Source organism: Puccinia triticina, chromosome 9A, assembly GCF_026914185.1.
Source record: "Puccinia triticina chromosome 9A, complete sequence".
Lineage (NCBI taxonomy): Eukaryota > Fungi > Basidiomycota > Pucciniomycetes > Pucciniales > Pucciniaceae > Puccinia > Puccinia triticina.
The window spans coordinates 5,640,061-5,641,514 of record NC_070566.1 but is presented as its reverse complement, the minus strand read 5'-3'; the positions used below and the strand labels follow the sequence as shown (position 1 = coordinate 5,641,514).

At 49.8% G+C, this 1,454-nt stretch overlaps 1 protein-coding gene across 1 annotated transcript; it reads left to right on the top strand.

The window, feature by feature from the left end:
• Window positions 1–414: 414 nt before the first annotated feature.
• On the top strand, window positions 415–960 carry PtA15_9A549 (uncharacterized protein; the record flags this gene model as incomplete). The annotated part of the gene is made up of 3 exons (XM_053172769.1): window positions 415–476; window positions 548–787; window positions 864–960. The coding sequence occupies 3 exons, from the start codon at window positions 415–417 to the stop codon at window positions 958–960; spliced, it is 399 nt and encodes a 132-aa protein (XP_053023977.1).
• Between the last annotated feature and the right edge of the window lie 494 nt (window positions 961–1,454).

Here is a 1,454-nt window from a genome sequence, read left to right as displayed (position 1 = left end):
CGAACAATCCCCTCCCCTGAGCGCACGTTGACGAAATATCAAACCCTGCGCCCTCCCCACCACGGCATTCCGCAATCCGATCCCAAATTGAATGTCTATACCCAAAAATCACACTTTGCCGCGCCATCCCCCTCGCCATCGCCTCGCCAACCACCCCTGATTTTCCACTGGTCTGAACCATCGTAACCAGCAACGGCCTTATCCAAGCAACCTACCCACTAAACGCATCGATCCCCCACTGTAAATGGGCGGCTGATCAATGCTGGCCATCCTTTTTTCCCGTAGAATGCCAAGTACAAAAGTGCTCATTTCGGCTATTGTCCCCGTGTGTACTGCCAACCCTCCAAGGATGTGCCATGTGGAAGGTCAGATACACCAGGGGACAGCGAGGTTGTTTTGTTCTGTCCGAACTGCATGGACATCTACCACCCACCGAGTAGCAGATACCATTGCATCGATGGTCAGCCTTCTGAACAGTACTACTCCCATAACCGCTTGTTGATGGAAAGCAATCTGATCGTCGATCTGCTCCCTCTTTTTTTGATAGGTGCTTACTTCAGCACCTCCTTTCCCCATCTGCTCTTCCAAACCTTTTGCAAAAGCCCCTCGATCCTAGCCCCTGGCCTCCAGCCTCCCTGTCCTCCCCCGAACCGCCGTGCGATCTTCAATCCAAGTCCGGCTTCATGACCAACTCTGTTACGGCCTACAACTCAGCTCAATCCAAGATCTACGGGCCTAGGATATATGGTTTCCGCGTCAGCAAGCGTGCCCGCAGTGGGCCCCGAATGTAAGTTCTACCCCTCACTTCCTTCCTTCACCCATAACCCCGGACCCCTGATCCATTCTTTCACACGTCTCCATAGGCAATGGCTTCGGATCCGACCCGGGACCAAAGAACAGCTCCGTCTAGGCCTGGAATATCGCGAGCGAGAGCAAGTGGAAGAAATCGAAGGATCATGACGACGGCCAGCAAGGTTTATTCTGTGTTTATTGTCATTCTTGTTGGCAGGGGGGGTCGAGTGGGTGAGCGCTGGATGTATAAAGGGACACAGTCCAAAGAAGATATTATTGTGCATGCTCTGTTGAGAGGACAAACAAGGTCGTCAAAAGCTTCATCATTTATCATGCCCTTCTCTCCTCTCTTTCTTTCATGCACTGCTGTTCCTCAACACCCTACTCATTAATATCAGCAACACGGCATCTTTACTCCTCCGAGCTCAACCCTGACCCTTTTTGGGGCCGGGGCAACAACATGAGTGGTCTGATACATGGCTTTATTTTATTGTGGAGTAGAAAAGATAGGCGGGTTTTTGAGACACCTGAGATGCAATTTTTGTTCAAGTTTCTTTTCTCGTAATCTGAGAAAGATAATTGAAAGAAAATCAACAAGTTCACATGGGAAGAAAAATTAGGCTCACCCTTTTTGCACACCAAAAATGGAGTGAACTATTTTC